Source organism: Panthera uncia (assembly GCF_023721935.1).
Source record: "Panthera uncia isolate 11264 chromosome C1 unlocalized genomic scaffold, Puncia_PCG_1.0 HiC_scaffold_3, whole genome shotgun sequence".
Taxonomy (NCBI): Eukaryota; Metazoa; Chordata; class Mammalia; order Carnivora; family Felidae; genus Panthera; species Panthera uncia.
In genome coordinates, this window is record NW_026057584.1 from 26,790,782 (window position 1) to 26,806,969 (window position 16,188).

The 16,188-nt window shown below is 39.2% G+C and overlaps 1 protein-coding gene across 3 annotated transcripts in view; it reads right to left on the reverse strand.

Annotated features, from left to right (window-relative positions):
* UNC80 (unc-80 homolog, NALCN channel complex subunit) overlaps positions 1 to 16,188 on the reverse strand; it is a 224,490-nt gene that overhangs the window by 156,152 nt on the left and 52,150 nt on the right. Inside the window, exons 14-19 of one of the 3 annotated variants that reach the window (XM_049615007.1) lie at positions 13,273 to 13,404; positions 9,238 to 9,385; positions 7,034 to 7,182; positions 4,714 to 4,880; positions 3,863 to 3,961; positions 414 to 628 (exon numbers count right to left, since the gene is read on the reverse strand). In XM_049615007.1, coding sequence (XP_049470964.1) covers positions 414 to 628; positions 3,863 to 3,961; positions 4,714 to 4,880; positions 7,034 to 7,182; positions 9,238 to 9,385; positions 13,273 to 13,404 — 910 coding nt within the window. Of the gene's footprint in view, positions 1 to 413; positions 629 to 3,862; positions 3,962 to 4,713; positions 4,881 to 7,033; positions 7,183 to 9,237; positions 9,386 to 13,257; positions 13,405 to 16,188 lie in introns of all 3 variants that reach the window. The other 2 variants (XM_049615005.1, XM_049615006.1) reach the window with 2 other exon arrangements.

The window sequence follows — 16,188 nt, forward strand, 5'->3', positions numbered from 1 at the left end:
TCTGCCTCCTCCTCCTAATTTAGGTCAGATCTCCTTGCATGCTTTCATAGCACAATGTATATTTCCTTCATAAAATTCACAGTTTGCAACTATGCTTAGTTGTATCTGCTTTAGTGACTGTCACCCCTAATAGATTTTAAGTTCAGCAAAGTTGGGCACTGTGTTAATTTTGTTCACCATTTAATCCTTGATGCCTAGCATAGTGTTTGCACATCATAAATGCACATAGTAGGGGTCTGAGAATACCTGCCGAAAAAAAATGAATGAATGAATGAATAAATGAGCCAGCCTCAACCTTGTGACTTGAAGCCTTTCCCTTTCTCTACCCTACCATGCATTGCTTTGTTTTGATTATGAGTTGATTTGAGGACGTGGCAGGGAATAAGAGAATCCATAAATAAATACAGACATACTTTTACCTATGGGGAGTTTAAGCTTCTTCCGGAGGGAAATTCTGCGGGACCGTGAGCGGGCGCGACGGTCAGAGGTGGTCCCCGAATGGGCAGTGGTGCATTCTGAAGTATCCTGCTCAGATTGGCTGCTGGTGTCACTAGCTGCACTCTGGGATTTGAACATCTTGCGCCAGAAATCTTTCCGCCCCAGGTTGCCCCCTTGCATTTGTTCATCGCTGAAAGCAAGCCGAGGATAGAGTTAAACATCTGACAACACATGTGAAATTCCCTTAAATTTCTTTCAACTTCCTGCCAATGACATTTAGGCAAATCATGCAGGATGATCTTTGGTGGGCTGGGATTTAGGATGAGTCAGAGTGGGAGTGGAAAAAGTGAGACCACAGTTGACTCTGAGCACTTCTTGAAAACAGTCATGTCTCAGCTGTCAAATAGAGGTAACCATTTTTTTCAACCTTAATAAAAAGACCAAATATTATTGCAGGTGTTCATCTGCGGGTGTGAGTCATAATAGAAGCACTTATGATGTCTAAATATTTTACTTTGTCTTGAAGTTCCCAGAGTCTTGTACAGTACTGTATCTTATTCACCACCCTCACGCCAGTATAGCAAAATTCTTGGCACTAAATAAACTAAAGATATTTAAATAAATGAATAAGTGAAGTGCAACCACAGCCAGGGGGTGCATCATCCCACATCTGTTTACTAAATTATTTTCATCATGAGATTATTAAGTTTTCTTGTCAAGGAAACTTAAGTAAGGTTTATTTTTTTTTCAGTGTTTTATTTTATTTTTGAGAGAGAGGCACAGAGTGCGAGTGGGGGAGGGGCTGAGAGAGAGGGAGACCCAGAACTTGAAGCAGGCTCCAGGCGCAGGGCTGGAACCCATTATGAGATCGTGACCTGAGCCCCAGTTGGAGGCTTAACTGTCTGAGTCACCCAGGTGCCCCTAAGAGAGGTTTAAAAGTAAAAAAAAAAAAATTGGCCTGACTCAATAAGCCAAATGGGGACACCTCCGAAGGGATTTTTGACTAGGGCATTCCACAAGAGGAAGAAGACAAGTGGCCAATAATATTCAGAGGTTAATCTCACTAGGAATTGGGGTGGGAGGGGAGGGTCAGTTGAAATGAGATCCCTATTTTCACTCATTAAGTTGGTAGAGATTAAGAGGGGAGAAAGAAAGCAATGGTGGCTATTGCATTGGCAGTGATAGGCTCTGTTAGTGTGACTTTTAAGGAGGAAGGAGAACAGAAAGGTGGGAAGGGGAGGGAAGGGCGAGAGAGAGAGAGAGAGAGAGAGAGAGAGAGAGAGAGGAGAGAGAGAGAGAGAGAGAGGAGAGAGAGAGAGAGAGAGAGGAGAGAGAGAGAGAGAGGATAAAGGAGGAGCCGGGATTACCCACCTACTTTGCTCCGGTGCTAAACAGAGGATATTCGGCATGCTCATTTCCTGGGCCCGCTCAGAATAGGGAAAAGCTCTATATTTAACATTCTATGTCATCCCTCCAAATGGAAATTTTTATGTGGAAGGATATTAAAACATGTGTCTTCATTCAAGAGGAAAGAACAGACCCATGCTAAATGCTGAGATATTAGGCAGTGTTTACAGAACACTGAAGAAAGAGAGTATTTTGCAATCTAGAAAACAAAATCACCTATGAAGATAGATGGTTTTATTTTTAAAATCCAATTTACTTATTAGATCATTCTCATTGAACATATTAGCTTAATAGTTGCTAGTGCTACTTTGAGGGAAAAAAGCCCTTTCTTTTTTTTTTAATGTTTATTTATTTTTGAGAGAGAGAGAGAGAGAGAGAGAGGAGCATGAGTGGGGGAGGTGTAGAGAGAGAATGAGAGAGGATCTGAAGCAGGCTCTGTGCTGAGAGCAGAGAGCCTGACATGGGGCTCGAACTCACAAACCATGAGATCATGACCTGAGCAGAAATCAATGCTTAAGCAAGTCACCCAGGTGCCCCTCTTTCTCCTTTTATTTATTGATGTTTTTGTTCATACCCTGTATGTAAAGACTTTTAACTAGTCTTATGGCTATTCAGCTGCAGAATTTTGCCTTTTACATTATTTTTCCCCTTAGGGCTTATGTTTGAATTTTTACTATGTCCTTAAAGACTTCCTTAAACCTCACATTTAAGAAAGGAAGTTAAAGAAAACAAAAGCTTAATGATAATTTGACAATTTTATCCTTTCATTGATTGACTGTCATTCATTCATTTGTTTATGAAATAGATATGAAGTGTTCACTAGGGGGGCCAAGCTCTGTCTAAGCATTGAAGTTATAATGGTAAGCAAAAACTCATATGGTCCCTAGACTCAGGGAGTTAACTTACTTCTCTTTACTTTCCTCCAGCCATTTAGGGGCAGCGTCTAAGATTTTGAAGGGCTGCAAAAGCTATGCAGGCTTTTGTTCTTTGAAGGTTTTCTTTGCTTGTTGTGAATTACCAAGGTTCTATTTGATGATGGTGATTTCCTTGATTATAGAGAAGGTATACCATAAAATCTAGAATACCCTGTAGAATTTCTGGTAGGATAATAATTTCACAGTAAACCAGAGTTTGTGGAAGTAAAATGGCATACCTTAAGTGATGTTTGTGTTTTAAATATTGATCATACCATTTGTGAGTAAATAGTTCTCAAAAGAAGAATAAATACAAATGGGTCTTGCATAGAACTAGGCTGTATTAGTGTCTACAGTAATTCTCACATTTTCTGGGGGCACTAATTTTAAGATGCTTTTGACTTTGCCATTATAAAAAGTGGAGATAAACTGATTGATTTCAGAGAACATTGGAATGGATCTTGGGAGAAGACCAAGGTGAAATGGAGTACAGTCTATGTTTCAGCTAAATCTGGGCGCAAGAGAAGTTTATCTTACTTATTTTTGGAAAGGCTTCATTGAGCACATTGACAGCCATTAATACATTTAAATGAAAAAAGTTATAAGCGGGCATTTGGTTAAATGTCTGACTCTTGATATCGGCTGAGGCATGACATCAAGGTTTGTGGGTTCAAGCTCTATGTGCTGTCAGCACAGAGCCTACCTGGGATTCTTTCTCCCCCTCATTCTACCCCTCCACTGCTCTCACATGCTCTCTCTCTCTCAAAAATATATAAATAAACATTAAAAAAGTTATAAGTGATTTTAAGCAAGAAAGTAGATGACATCCCCACCCCACCTGACAGGCACAGTATTTTTCATGATTTATCTGCAGGAGTGTGCAAGAAAAGCAGAAGTGGGATAGAGACTGGGAAAGGGAAACACAGTTAAGGAAGCTTCCTGTAGGCCTGAGGCTGGTTATTTGTGATTTGGGTCTGTAGAGATTAGTGGCTTTGGGAATGAAAAGTAAAGGTCAGAAGCAAGGCAAAGTTCAAAGAAGATGATTTCTTGCAGCAGGAATTGCTCAGCCAACTGCACTAGAGACAAAAATCAATGCTACTTACTGCTCTGGAGTCTGTGAGGGGCGACCAGACATGAAGCTGCGACATTCCTCAGGGGCAGAGGACACCTGGCCTTTCTCCACAATGCTCCCCGCCTCTGACCTATGCAAATGGTGCATTCCACCAATCACAACAGAGCAGGACACCACTCCTCAATGCCTCATATACTTCACAAAGCTGAACACTCCCATATAGACAATGTGTATTGCTTTCAAACCCTGTCATCATGAGACTATATCGTATGAAACTTATATCCTACCATTTCATTCATGACCTAGAGCCTTATTGCCTAAGTATACCACCATCATCGCGAACAGAGTCATTAACTACAAACAAGATTGTAAATTTAGGAGTTTCTTTTACTCTTGATAAGTGGCGTATTTTATAGAATAGGCATACAATAAACATACATACCAGAAGGAAAAACAACAGAGGGCTGCTCAGCAATTCCTATTCTGCCATGTTTAAAATATTACTTACTGAACAGAAGGATACGGTATCAATAATTGCTTTTCCTCTCCGGACAAAAATGTAAATTTTCTTCGGAAAGGACTGACACACAGATAGCATTTCACCATATTAGTGAGAGCTGGGAATTAAAGATCAAGAGTATGCAAGCCTGAAATCAACTGAGCTTTGATTTATATAGAGGTAGGGTTTATTTGACAGTAAACACCTCCCTTTTCAAAGCTGCAGCTGGACTATCACCAGTGATGCCATTTATTCAAGATAGTTCCACCATGCCTGCACTAGTTATACACCATGCTATGAACCACATGGACAGTACAACAGAAGATTACATTCCAGGGACAGAAGGCAAACACTAATGTTTATATATAGCTCAAGCTTCCAACCTTTTACTGCCTGCAGTCTTAGATTCAGATTCATTCTCCTCCAGCTTTTTCCCTGGTGCCAACTTCTCAGCACTGTCAAGCAAAGCGCTGAGGGCCACTCTCCTGAAGACATTCCCATGAGCCTCTTTGATAAATTGGACCAGCTGACGGATATCACAATACAGCCCCTGTGTGGATGCAAGAAGGAAGGTTTGGGGAAAGTTGTGTGATTAAGTGGTTTTCACAGGAAGAGTGGGAGAAGCTAATTCCTTAGACTTAGGTCAGCATTGGAATCATAAAAGGAAGACAATTTACAACAATGAAACCGATGGTACACTATCTCTCCATTGTACCTACAGCAACATTATCAAGAACTTTGCCTGTCATCCTTAGTACGATAAAGGATGGTTACCATGCTTCATATTCAGAAAGTTGGTTGTATCATTAGAAAGACATCAATTTATACTTTAAACCACTGGATTCCCAAGCTTTAATTTTCTCTCTTAATTGGGACTTCTGAAGAGATGCCTGCAAAAAAAAGGCAATCAGAAATTCGTTTAGACTAGGGATTTCAGTCCTTATTCAGCTTCTCCAATTTTTCTACATCACTGTGATAAAGTATGCTAAGTCATCTAGACACTTCTAACAGAGCCTGATATTCAAGGACAATTTATTTTGCTTGACATATTTAAAAAATGTGTATGTTGAAGTTCATTTGTACATGAACCTGACTATGAACTACAGGTGATGTAGGGCTATTAAAACCAGTACATTGATGAATCCATATTGAAAAATATATACAGGACCTTTTTCTTGAGATATTAAGCTTTTATCAGCATTTCCTCCTTTCTCTTCAAGAAGGTAGTTACTGTATTCTTTGCCTTAGGAAAGGTTCATGGCAAAGCAGAACACAGAAGCCTAAACAAAACCACTTAAACACTTACTTGATAGCTTTGGTTTAAAAACCTAAGGCCCAATGGGACAATCATGCCCATGACCCTTAAAACATCAGAAGGAGCAGTAACTGGGGAAAAGATGGAAAGGGTGTTTTTTCAGTTCTAGGGTCAGAAAGACCCTGTGCCTTCACTGTATACTTTGGTAGCTCTTCCATAAAAGGGACAGACCCCCAAAACCAGGGTTCTAAATTAACTAGAATGCCCAGCCCTAAGCATGCAGCAGAGAGCAGTATGTGAAATAACAGGTATGAATTGATGATTGAGACCCATGGAGCTCCCCAGGTCCTAGGTCCTATCAAAGACTTGGGATCTTTGCACCACTCTATGAAGTAGGGAAACCCAAGAATGACTGGGGTTCAACTTTCAGCCATTCTGAAATGAGAGTTCAAAGTCAAAACTAAGATGATTTAAAGAAAGTTAAGAAATACAGTTATTTCTTCTATACATGATTTTGCAAACTAAAATGTATAACAAGTACTCACACATATTATAATCAACTTGTCAAATTACTTCTTGCCATGACCAAATTAAATGCATGGATGGGGCCCATGTTTTTCTCAAGCTCCAAAAACTTTGCTGAGGTGGCTTTGACAGTCAGCAAAATTAAATTGCCTTAGGTTTGGGATTTTAGTTTGTTTACCCAAAGTGATGTGAATAGTTTCAATAGCTTAAAATGATTTCCTTGATTTAGGTAGATTAGCAGATAGTGTCAATATGTATAAATGGGCTGATTTCTACATAGAAGTCACAATATGTAACAGATTGGTAAGATAGAGAAATGTTCCTTTACTCCCCAGAGAGAAATGAATTCATCTAGTCATGTCAGATTCATCAGCCTTAATCTACTTCTCGTACCCCAAACCACAATTAAGCACTAACTTGTTATAACCTGCTTCTCTCTCCATACTACTTGCGGCTTCAGTGGTTTAATTAACACAGTCATTTATGAGGAGTACCTAAAAAATTCAATAAAAGAAAACAAAACTAGTTCCAGCAGCATATTTAATTTTTAAAGTAAGTGTGGTTCCAAGAAAATGCTTGGTGTAGTATCATTTAATATTTCATGAGTTAATAAGCTGTGCTCCAGCCCCTCTTTCTTTTTACGGGTTCAAAGTACCTTGCAACTATCTCAGCAATCACCACAGAGCTGATGAGGTAGAAGAGGAAGATACGTCAATTTTCAAGTAGAATAACGAATAACAACGAGGAGAAATGTGTCATCGAGGCTCCACCATGAGCTACTGGTCACTTTGGGAAAACAGAGATTTTTAACTTTAAGGTGAAGACTTTTAGACTTTAACTTATCTATCTCATGGCCATGACTGAGAACATTTCTTAGAGCAGAGACCAAGAACTCCTGTGGGAAGAAGAGGTGAACTTCTCACCAGATTCTCAGGGCTGTGCAATTCATGTGTAGTTGAAGCGCAACGGGTGATAAGGGATTTAAACATGGCGCTGACGATGATGCCTTCCACGTTTTGGGCTGTGGATTTGTTGTCCACCGTGGTGAAGTTATTTCCAAACCCAGCCTTGTCTGGAATGCAAAGGCACTAATTCAAGGCAATGTTTTCATTAAGCTACACAGGTTAAAGAAGTAACGGAGTATTTGGCACCCAGGAATTAGTGAAGGGCTACACAAAATTCAGAAACGGACTAAAGATACACCTTGGAGACTTGGAGATAAACAACTCACAGTCTTCCTCAGAGTCCTTACCATGATATAGTCCCTTGTGTTGTGGAATGTTTATATTGATAAGTCTTAGCAAAAAGGGAGAATCAACTGTTGACCCTAAGAAAGATGTTTAGACCTAGTTTTTAAATAGGTGATCACTTAAAAAATAAGAATCCCTCATTGAAGAGAGAATTTATTTGATTCAGCCTTTTTGGTGGTGAGGAATGCTGGCTTCCCAGTGGAAATTGTTCAGTCTTTCAGAAGTAAGTGAGGGGGGGGCCAACCCCATGAGCTGGCCAGGGGGAGGAAAAGGTGGGAAAGGGCCCTGAGGGGAATTCACACTAGCGCTGGTAATAAAAAGGACACTGAGTCCTGCCACGAGCTGCATAGAACATCTAGCAGCTTCTTGCCTCCACAGACTTGCCATACCAAGAGGGAAAACCTACCACCTCTCTTACAGCCACTTCCTTATAACTCACTGAAATGTGAAATGCCAGTGAACTGAGGCCATCACCCTCCCATGGCACTTTATGCCACTTTTTAACATATCCAGGCAACATTTCTTAGGGGACACATTAGCTATTCTGGAGACTTGCCAGAAGATTCTTAATGACTGTGAACCATCTGTGGACTGTACAGTCAGGATTTATGTAGCCTTGACACTGATCAGATAGGGACCTATGTGTTTGGCTGGCTGATTCACTGGGAGCTACTTCTGTCTCTCAAGAGTCCCACGGGGGATTTGTCACTTTATTATAACCTCTCACTGTCTGTGCCAACTGGCCGGGGATTAGCCCTAGACTTTACATTATAGAAAGAAATCTCTCAGTCTCTGCTTGTAGTTTCTATCTCAAATGGCTTAAAAAAGAGAAAATAGTTTGTACTCAGGAATCTCTCTTCTCATTTAATTATTTTCTAAAATTTGTAATGTGCTCAACTTAAAACAACTCTGATAATGTACATTGTTTTAGGGGCTCTATAGAGGAACAATATTGTTTTAAATGTGAATGCCAAACAATAAAGATAGGGAAACTGCTCCCAAATTCATCAAATAGATCTTCATTATAAATTAATTAACTATCACACATGTATTATATAAACCATAAACATCCACATGAAGAAGTTATTTCTTCCCAGGCTCTAATTAAAATGTGTATTTTACTCACCTCAGTCTTCATACATCACTTTCATTTCATTACTGTGTTTACACCCAAGTGGCATTGAAGGTGTTAGGTCTATTATGAGTGCAATTGATGTTCACTGGTCCCCCTATACCACAGGTTTCTACAGTGGAGTTTTCTCAAAACACCAAGTTCTAAAATGGTATGTGGGATTATCTATATATCTATTTGCCTATTTAAAATATTTTAGTATATATGTGTATATGAGTATATCAAAATTATGTTACTACTATGTTTCTATATATCTTTTCTTTCCTGTTTTATCTTATGAAAAAAAATTTTCAAGCACTCTGCCTGGCACATAGTAGGTAGTCATTTCATATTTGTTGAACTAATGAATATACTCCCTTGTTCCTTGATTTTGCCTCAGTGGTCATACAACAGAAAATTGTATGAGAAAGAGAGGAGTGCCATGAGTGATAGTGTATGGATTGAGGGGCTAATGGTGGGGACGCCACAGCTTTACAAAATGCCCTTTGCTGAGTTAAGTTCTCCTTAGAAACCCCTCAAAATGTGTCACCAAAGATAATGTGCAAGCTTCTCTTGCTTATACACTATTTCTCTCTCTCTCTCTCTCTCTCTCTCTCTCTCTCTCTCTCACACACACACACACACACACACACACACACACACCTTTTCCTCTAAAGTCTATCCCCACATATTCAGGGTACCTCAGAAACACTACCTGCTTCACCTCATAGTGATCTCTCCTGGAACATGGCACAGCTTTACTTACTGTCAGTGACTGGCTCCATACAAAATCCTAGCAAAGCATGCAAGAAGTCCACTACATTATTGAGAGAGTCCTTGTTCACATAGTCCCTCATGGTTTGTCGGAATTGCATCTTATCTAGCTTGTATAGCTTAGTGAGGCAGTTCTGGGCCTGTAATGAAGGAAGAAAAGTGAAGAAGTCACAGGTACCAGCTTAAGCTGGGGATACCATTAGTCTGAGACAGAAGCCTGCGGAAGGCAAAGGCTTCTGTCCATCCCTGCTGGCTGGTGCTGGCCAACCCTGCCAGCCCCCCTTGTCTGAGCAAGGAAGGGGCAGAGACTAAGCTGAGCAGTATGAGGGACTTTACTTTTAGAAGGGCTGCTCCAAGTAAAACCCAAGGCTAATGTCTAATGCTGGTGCCAGAGGAATTCAGTCTTTTTGCCAAGATCATGATTTTAAGATCTCAATGAAAAATGCTCCAAGTATAAAAATTAGGCAGGTTATAGAATTGGTAACCCAGGTTTAGAAAACCTCAAAGCTTTGTGCAGTGGGAGGAAGGGTGCCACTCCCATGTTCAGCTATTTTGGACTTAAGTAGATTTAATGGAGAGGGTGAGAGGGATATATGAAGTGGGTATCCAGTGTTCTCATATATGGCCAGGAAGGGAGGACCCTTCAAGCATGAAGGAGGCATAAAATAAAGGCACATCTAGTGTGTTTATGTGTCTGTATTTCAATGTGAAAGTTTGATATTTAAACAGAAATTGGCTTTATAGACATGACAACCAAGTGACCACTGGCTAGACCCTGCTACTCACAACTATATTTCAGACAATACAGTAAATGATTCTGCCATCTGGCAAAGAGAACGGGAATAACCTCTCCATCAGAGCAAGTAAAGTCACAGCCATTGGCTGCAGAAGGCCACAGACAGAATGCACTGATAGTATCGAGGGTCATTAGAAGCCTCCCATCCTTGTCCTATCATGGAGAGAAAAATCACATTTGGGTGGTGCTTTGCTGTTTAAAACATGTTTCTTGCTTGTAACTGTATAACATTTGACTTTCACACCTCTGTGATTTGATGAATATCCCCATATTACAGTGGAGGAAATTGAGGCTCACAGAAGTCAAGGACTTTGTCCAAGTTAACCACCTTAATTGAAGACGGAGAACTTTGGACAACCAGGCACAATCATGGAAGTAAGATTAGAGAAAGCAGTCCCTAAGAATTTAAACACATAAGATGGGCCCTTAATGGATTCCCAGAAGAAAATTTAAGTTACATCACTATTTTAACAAATCAAGGCCCAGAGAAAGCTTCTGGAAAAATTTGAGAGGGAAAGAAAGAGTATAAAAGGCTGAATTAACAATAAACTTGGTATGACCTTGTGGTAATCTCTCTGGCTATATCACAAAGTCAGGTGGACTGGTAATTGTTTTCATTTTGCCTTTATTAGGTCCTAGAATATTGAGAAATTAGGTGTTTTTATTCCAGAGATATTGCTGTTTGCTGGTTCTCAGGCAAATTCATTTTTTCTTCTTATAAAATAAATGCTGCTTGCTGAAAAATTATGTTTTCAAAGCATTTACATAAAATATTTCCCTTATGAAGTAGTACTTAATTTTTACCCCATAAAAAATATGTGAAGCTCTTGATTGCAACACATATGAAGCACTTTAAAATCCTGGGTTGGAAAGCCCTGAAGCACAAATTATCCTGTCTTCTCTACAAAATACTCCAATGACAGCATAGTTTCAGATGTACTGTTTAGAGGCCATTAGAATGTCTAAATGAGTTCAATGAGAAGTTTAAGCAAGAATCAGGAATCAAAACCTTAAGTATTTTGATTTTGAATGAATATTCAAGAATCTCTTCTCCAAGAGATATAAAACTGTCAGAGTGAATTCCCTTTCAATATTTTGGGACAACCAATGAATGGTTAGTCTAAAAGACACATGCTGGAATTATTAGGCATTTTGATGAGTATCATCATAGTAATTTTCTCTTTCTTTCTTTTTTTCTCTTTCTTTCTCTCTTTTTCTCTCTCTTTCTCTCTTTCTTTCTAAGAAGTATAGAAGCCCTTGGGCACCTGGGTGGCTCAGTCAGTTGAGCGTCCGACTTTCGCTCAGGTCATGATCTCATGGTTCATGAGTTCGAGTCCCGTGTCAGTCCCGTGTCTGACAGCTCAGAGCCTGGAGACTGCTTTGGATTTTGTGTCTCCCTCTCTCTCTGCCCCTCCCCTGCTCATGCTCTGTCTCTGTCTCTCTCAGAAATAAATAAATATTTAAAAAAATTTTTTTAAAGTATAGAGGCTCTGATCTGGTAGAAGTAAGAAATATTCTTAATATCTTAAAAGTTAAGCAACCTCTGAAAATTCAATGCTTTAGAAATTTGTAAAGACCTAGCTTCTTGAATTAATTAGACTTTCCCAGGGATAATTTCTCAGATTTGTATATCTTGGACAATGTGTTTGCTGAGCAAAATTAGGCAAATATAATCCCTATAATGAGTATTAAGCTGGGCTACAAGATAATGGAAGATTTGCCATGTAAGTCAGCAAAGCTGAGAAGGCAAGTAAAAAACTGTCTAGACATCCTGACAGGAAATGTTCAGGAGTCTCGGTGAGGGAAGCATGGTAGACTGAGCAGCAACAATGGTCTCTCAAGCGGCTTCTGATCCAACTATTCCTATTTTCTTCAAGTCTAGAAAGACAGGTTGTGGCATCAGAGCCAGTTTAATACCTCCAAGTCAAGCATGACACTTACTATTTTTTAGTGTTTCGTTTCATGGAACTGGTCTTCTGTATGAGGAGTGTTAATGTTTTAGCCTTGAAGGCACTTATTCATACTGCGATAGAACTAAAAACCACACATTAAAAATCACTTATGCATGTGCAAAGATGGGGGCAATGTCAGCTTTCTATTGCCTTATTAATTATTATTTTGATTTTTAAATTTTGGACCTCAAAATCTAGATCTTGGTCAAAGTTGCCAAGTTTCATAATTTAGAAGTTAATTACTGTGAATATAATATAATAAGTTAATAGAAAACAACGTAATAGAACATAAAAGAAACAGACAAGGATGGATGAATGGATAGATAGGTGGATGACATATTAAGAAAGATACCCAGCATGCTAATACTGTGTGAACATTTCATGACAAAAACTAATACCAAGAAAAAATGGGCTGGCATTAGATTTTGACATGATCCTAAAACTCTGCCAAAATATGCCAAAGGGTTTCCTGGACTCAAATTTGCATAAAAGTCTTATTTTCTTATGGTATTTTCTTATGGTTTCAATTCAAACATATGCATGAGGCAAATGTCTCAGCTTGGACTTGCTATGGAGGTGGGTTATTGCTCAAGAGTCAAGGGAAAAGTCACAATCAGCTGAGGCAAATGAAAATGAGCTGGAATAAGACCATGTTCCATGACAGCATTATGCTTTGCAAGCCCAAGCGCAGAGTTTCAAGTTTCACACAGTTCAAAGGGACATGATCTTAAATACTTAGGAGTCAAGGTTCATTCTGAAACAAAGCAGCCAGAACATGACTGGCTACTTTTATAGTCCTGTTTTGTCCCAATAAGGGCCATTTTCCCTATCTATATAAGAATAACAAACTAAATCCTAAACTTTGACCCCTTTCTTTAATATAAAATATGTTTCTATAGTACCCAGGCAGATGATTAAAAAGTCATTTGTCACAGACCATCAGATACTTGCTAAATGCATTTATCTTTGCACAAGTCTTTCAGACTCTAATTCATACTTTCCAATGATACACCCTTTCACCAACTGGGAGTTGGCCTGCCCTAGGCAGAAGGCAGAAGTGTTTTCCCAATTAAGCTTTACCAGGCCTGGGTTTTAGAGGTCTTGAGATATGTTGTGGGAATCTTCGCAATCCAAATCAGTATTAATCACCCCTATGAAATATAATATTTTTCAGGGAACACTGACCCTCATTGTCAAAGGACTCATTCCTAAATTGGAGAGAGGGAAGAGGGAGAGGAAATGGAATCTACTTTAATTCTCTTACATTCTCTCGGAATACCTGGTGTCTCAGACGATCTCCAGAGAGCCCTCGATGTCCTTCTCCGCAACCATAGGCACATCCCAAAGACTTCACTATTTTGATGAGCATGGTCAGAGCAAGCCTATGGTTGCTTACAGGTGTACTTTCATCCTAGCACCCACAAACAAGAAAAAAAGACATCTGTTCACCTACTCACTAAGCCCTTTTGGTACTGAGATTCCATTTTGTGGTTAAACCAAATTTTATATGTTTTATGGTGAGCATGTGCAACCTGAAAGACAGAATTGTCAAGAGCTCACCAAGCAAGTTAATCTTTGTAAAATTCAGAATATGATTTAAGAGAAAGGAAAATGTCTGTGCATTTTGATCACCCTCTAGTGCTAAAGGATATGAATGTAGACCTCTTGATTAGAAAACATGCTTTCTGTATCCTTGGCAGACTATCAGAACCACCTAGAGAGAGACAAAGGGGACTATCAGTGATAAAGACAAAAAGATTTTCCCAGAAGCTACCCTCTTCAGCAGGCTTCTGATAGTACCACCAGGCAAGGATTCTTATTAAATTTCTGGAACTGATCAAAGTCTGGAGCTTTGAGATCACATGGCAACTTCTGGCATTTTTAAGGGATTTTCTAAAATAATATGTTCACTATATTGTAATACTCATGCCTAAGCAAAGTGAGAATACAAAATTTGTCAACATTCAGCTTGTTTCTTCCTTCAAAGGTAAATAGGAAGCCCTCCTGAGGTGAATAATAACTGTCATCATCCTCTCTTTTGCCCATTTAATTCCTGTTGTTAGTGGAGCACATAGCTTCTAGAAAAAATGGACTTCTGTGGATTATTTCCAAAAAGCCCTAAGGTTTCTAATAGTTGTCCTTTCTATTTCACCAATTTACTGTGCAGAACAAAGGAAATAATGGATAATGGATAAGCATTGCTCTGTAAATTATGAAGGGCTTTTCTGATTGTGGATCAGACTGGTATGTAAACGCTGGGGTCACACGTTGAAAGTACTCAAATGTGGGTAGGATGTGAAAGAGGTGGAGTTATCTGGACATCATATTCCATAATTTGGGTAGGGTAGACTCTCCTTCCCTAAAGTTATGCAGTTGGTCTTCTTTTTCAATCTACAGGCTCAGGTAGTGGATGTGGTACTGAGATGCCCTCTGCAGGAATGAATATTTATTCTCTGAGCCTGTTAATGGCTGACAGCTCTCCACTGAGCTCTTCTCCAGACATTGCTCTTAGCTAAAGAGAGTTGCCTCGCTTAAGCTCTTCCTGGTAGCAGCCTGCTTCTAATGGCTGGTCAAAGGCATAATGAAGGTGGGTGGGTGGATGAGGGTGTATAAAGGTGGGCTCCCTTACTCCATCTGGAGATTACTTTGGAGAGCTGTCCTTGCTTAGAGTTTCCTGTGTGATGGGCTGAGTTCTCTGTTACAACTATATTACAGTTCAGCTTTTCCCTCTACCTCATCCTGCTTATTTCACACTTCATAGATGTTGATCCTGCGAAGACATCCCAGGAAACTTCCCGTACACACATCTCTATATCTTAGTGTGTTTCCTGGGAATTCTATAGATCAGGTGGTTGCAAATGGAAGACTTGGACTTATCAGTAAACATTTATTTACATAATATATATTATACATATTATACATACGTATATTATACATATGTATGTATGTATGTACGTGTGTGTGTGTGTATATATATATATATATATATATATATGACATTCAGAAATGTTTTAGTTTCGCTTCAGATCTTAGCTCCATAACCTTGGGCCAGCTACTTAACCACTCTGAGCCCTACAAAATGGGAATCATAATAATACCTATATCATACAGCTGTGAGGCTAACTAACATGAGTCAAAATATGTAAGACACACAATAATAGCACAAAAATGTTTATCATTTGTAGGTGTGGGATACTGCTTTCCTCTGAGACAACTTTGTGCAAATTAGAAAAGGCATTCCTCGGGGCGCCTGGGTGGCGCAGTCGGTTGGGCGTCCGACTTCAGCCAGGTCACGATCTTGCGGTCTGTGAGTTTGAGCCCCGCGTCAGGCTCTGGGCTGATGGCTCGGAGCCTGGAGCCTGTTTCCGATTCTGTGTCTCCCTCTCTCTCTGCCCCTCCCCCGTTCATGCTCTGTCTCTCTCTGTCCCAAAAAAAAAAAAAAAACGTTAAAAAAAAAAATTAAAAAAAAAAAAAAAAAAAGAAAAGGCATTCCTCTGGGTAAATGAATCAGAAAAAGATGAGCCCTTTTAGTAGATACAGCCCTTGAGTGAAGAGCTCAGTGAGCAGAGCTTACACTGGATTTTAGTCCTTCTTGGCCTCAGAAAAGTTCACCCTGGGTAGGGCCTGATTTGGAAGATTGGTTTACATACATTTTTAGATTACTATATGTTCCTTAAAAAAAATCTCCAAAAGCTCTTTTTAAGTATCTATTCAGGTTTGATTTTCTTTGGACCTTCAGATGTCCTTAGGATTCAGATTCCTCTTATAGCAGACATTCAGAAAGATGTTTCAAGCTATAGGCAGAAATCAGGACAGATACATTTCAGGCTCTCAGTATTAGTAGCAAATATAGAAATAGAAATTAGATCTTCCTTTCTGAATTAATCAATTCCCCATGTTTCTGGTATTACTAGGGTACAAGACTAGATAAATTCTGATTTCACCAAAAATAACAGGGATTTGGGGAAGAACAGACCTTTGTGAATCACAAACATATGCACTTGACCTATAATTAAGTTTTATTTTATAAATTCTTTCTACTGTAAAGAATATTATTTTGCATAACCACAAAACATTGATATTTTGGTGGCTGTTTGAGCCCACATAATCTAACTTCAAAAAATCCCATTTAATCAAGAGTGATAACTTAAGTTGAAATAATATTTATATTATTTAGTATCTAGTATAATAACTA